The sequence below is a fragment of the Rutidosis leptorrhynchoides genome, chromosome 5 (assembly GCF_046630445.1).
Source record: "Rutidosis leptorrhynchoides isolate AG116_Rl617_1_P2 chromosome 5, CSIRO_AGI_Rlap_v1, whole genome shotgun sequence".
NCBI classification, from domain to species: domain Eukaryota; kingdom Viridiplantae; phylum Streptophyta; class Magnoliopsida; order Asterales; family Asteraceae; genus Rutidosis; species Rutidosis leptorrhynchoides.
Genome location: NC_092337.1, coordinates 432,954,669 through 432,958,309, shown reverse-complemented (window position 1 = coordinate 432,958,309; position 3,641 = coordinate 432,954,669). Strand labels below are relative to the sequence as shown.

Here is a 3,641-nt window from a genome sequence, read left to right as displayed (position 1 = left end):
ATTCTTGAAACAACAAAAATGCAAAATAAAATTAATCTTACAACTACACAAAAACACCAAAACTTTAATCAAGGGACAATATTTTGCATGAAAATAATAAAAATATAGAAATAGAAATAGACAAGAGGAGGAAAACAAGAAGAAAAAGGAAACCAAACAAAAGGAAAAGAGAATTAACTTGAAGAGAAAAAGTCACCCCACATCAAAAGCACATTCTTTCCTTTAATCATCTTTCCAACTAATTAGTCTCTTTTTTCATTATTTTTCTATGTACGAAATTCCATTCTCCTCTTCAAGTAAAGTCTATTTCTTGTGTTTTTTTGGTTATAGTTCAAGGAGTACTTCAAGTTTTCTTAAATTTGAAGTTCATAAAATAGGCTTCATAGATCATCGTGTATGTTGTTTTTCTCCAACCTCTTCTTTTGCATGGTATTCTCTTATAGCTTGTAGCTTATACGTTTAGCAATTATGGGGTCTATTGATACTCCAACAACATGGGTGCCTTATATGAACAATCAAGATTGTTCACAAAAGATTTGCAACTTATATTGTCCCCAATGGTGTAACTACGTCGTTTTCCCTTCTCCACCACCCCCTATAGGATTTTCCGATGAAGATCCCGGTGGTGCCACCCTATCGCCTTTTATGATCACCATCATTGGTGTTTTTGGTAGTGCTTGTCTTTTGATTAGTTACTATGTTATTATCTCAAGACTTTGTAATGTAAATAATGATTCGTCTAATTCTTTAAGACAAAGAGGGTTTCAGAATCAACAAACCTTGGATATGGATATAGATGTGGATGATTTTAACATGGATGACGATCCTTTAAATCTAGGGCCATGGCATGTTCCTGGTAAGGGGTTGGATGAAAGTATGATTAATTCAATTAGGGTTTGCAAGTACAAGAAAGGAGATAGCTTGGTTTCGGGTACAGATTGCACCATATGTTTAGGAGAATTTCAAGAAGATGAGAAGCTTAAACTTTTGCCTAAATGTAGTCATGCCTTTCATATTTATTGCATTGATACTTGGCTTATGAGTCATTCAAATTGTTCTTTGTGTAGAGCTAATGTAAGGTGTGTTAATGTTATGTCACATGTTTTACCTCCTCCTCCGCCTCCTCCTCCACCACCTCCTCGACCGGAGGTATCTGTGTCAGGGAGCGATCTTCGAGGACGAGATTCTATTATCGAGATTAGGGAAGAGGAAAATGAAAGGGAGGTTAGAAGATCATTATCTATGGGTAATTTTTGCCAAACCCGAGTATCTATAGCCGATATATTGTTTTTCAATCGACATGATGAAATGCAGTTGAAAGAACTTCAAATTGGGGATGGTGTTGGATCATCAAGACAAGTTTTGAAATCAGAACATTGTCAATATGGACTCGATGTTGAATGTTCAGAACATGTTACAAATGAACATAACATATGTTTGAATAGTGATAATGTTAGCCTTGATACTATGAAACGATCATTCTCTAGTGGGAGGTATTTGTTTAGATGGAAAGGGAAGACCTTAAGAGTTTCTAGCGTGCCTTGAAAAAATATATTCTTGAATTTGAAGGATTAATTTTGTGAGATTGCTAAAGTTACGTGTCTTGACTCTTGAGTCAAGTCTGCTATTCGTTGGTTCTCGTTTATACTTTTATGTCATATCAAGTATGTATATATTCAAATGACAATCACAAAAAGAACGAGAACTTCAATAAATTTTTAATTACAAGGTTTCTATACATGAGGATGTTTATGAGTTCTACTAGAACTATTTGATTAGTCTTTTTGTGTATTTTATTCCAAGCAAAAATAACAGGGCTAAACTTATGCTAGGTTGATTACAAATGAAACAATGAACTAGGAAAGAAGTGATAAATCAGTGGGCTTATAGTTGCACTATACTCAATATATTACTAGCCCAAAACCAAAGTGGCCATACCCAAGTTTTTAGACTTACTGGGTTGGGCCCTAGTTTGATAGAAGTTGCGCTCCTTTTATACTAGTCCCATTAAGTTTGCATAGAAGTTTAAATTTTAAACAGATATCAAGGAAAATGAATATTTACACGATTAGTCATGTGGTTTACCTAAAATCACGCCAGTAGTCCTGTACCTTTTTTCTTTTTGACGTGATTGATCACTATGGTTTACATAAATTATGCAGGTGATTATTTTCACTAAAGATTGTTTTTTTTTTTTTTTTGTTAAATTAAATCATGTGCCCTTCATGTGAGGGTATGTTAGATTGTTAGTCATTTCCTCCTAAATCATCTTCCTTACCAATTTTCACTGTAAATGGTTGCAAAAGGTGAAAAACTAACAAACGTAAAAGGTGAAAACTAACCTAAATCTTCCCCTAAATCAAAAAAGCTAAATAAAATAACAAACACCTTCAACTTCAATATTGCACAAATCTAACTAAATGAAATATGTAATATCATAAGCCTCGGTTATTTTCTATTCTCATTGTTTTAGACAGATATTTGTAGACATCAACATTCTTCATCCCATTTTCATGCCTTCTTTATCAAATTACTCTCAACAATTCACCATATTAACAAAAAGACACACTTAGTTTTTATCGATGGCGTCAGAATTCTTCTTTGATGTCATCACAATCTTTACTGGTGGATTCAGAGCGGTTCAGATCGAAGTTTTCATATCAGTATGTTATCAATGATCAAAATCGATATCCATTAACCAGATTAACCATCGTTATTTTAGATCTTTACAACCTATGGCTTCTAATAGTTTTTTGTCGAAAAAAGAATCTTACGGTGAATTATCCATTGGATATCTGTTAACCCGATTAACCATCGGATATGGATATTGATGGGTGAATTATAATTATATCGATATGAATATGAATATGGATGAAACTTTGGTTAATAGATATGAATGTGAATATGACATAATCTGATCCATAACTGATCAATAGCCATTCCTAGTCGATATTAACAGGGACCACCCACATAACATTTACTGAGATACCCACGTAATTTGAGGTAAATTATAGAGACCAACTGCATATTTTTTGCATGGAAAATATATTGGCAAAAATCATGCCAACTGTAGTGACCCGAACTTTTCCATTATTATATATTAAATGAATTTGATATTTACATGATTTAATGTTTCCAACATGTTAAGCAATCAAACTTGTTAAGACTTGATTATTTGAAATGAGTTTCATGTAGACAATTGACCACCCAGTTTGCCTGATTATTCACGAACGTTATAACTTGTGTTAATTATATAATCGTTTTATTTTTTATGATGTAAGTTTTTATTTATATATATATATATATATATATATATATATATATATATATATATATATATATATATATATATATATATATATATAAGAAATACAATTAAATCAAAGATGTACAAGTAAAACACTATTTGCTACAGTAAAACACTATTTGCTACAGTAAAATACTATTTGCAACAGTAAAATACTATTTGTTACCGTAAACACAATTTACTCGTATTCAATCCGTATTCGTACTCGTACAATACCCAGCCTCTAGACGTATATACTATTGGTATATACACTTCAATGATCAGCTCTTAGCAGCCTTAATGAGTCACCTAAATATGTGGGAACCATCATTTGTCAACTAGCATGAAATATCTA

General features: G+C 32.2%; 1 protein-coding gene across 1 annotated transcript; it reads left to right on the top strand.

The window, feature by feature from the left end:
- The first annotated feature begins 333 nt into the window (after window positions 1–333).
- On the top strand, window positions 334–1,545 carry LOC139850638 (RING-H2 finger protein ATL52-like). Its single transcript, XM_071840192.1, has one exon. The coding sequence runs from the start codon at window positions 469–471 to the stop codon at window positions 1,543–1,545; it is 1,077 nt and encodes a 358-aa protein (XP_071696293.1). The 5' UTR covers window positions 334–468.
- The last annotated feature ends 2,096 nt before the right edge of the window (window positions 1,546–3,641 follow it).

Bases quoted from the DNA above. Each gene is read 5' to 3' on its own strand.
- LOC139850638 (XM_071840192.1), top strand. From the start codon at position 469: ATGGGGTCTATTGATACTCCAACAACATGGGTGCCTTATATGAACAAT.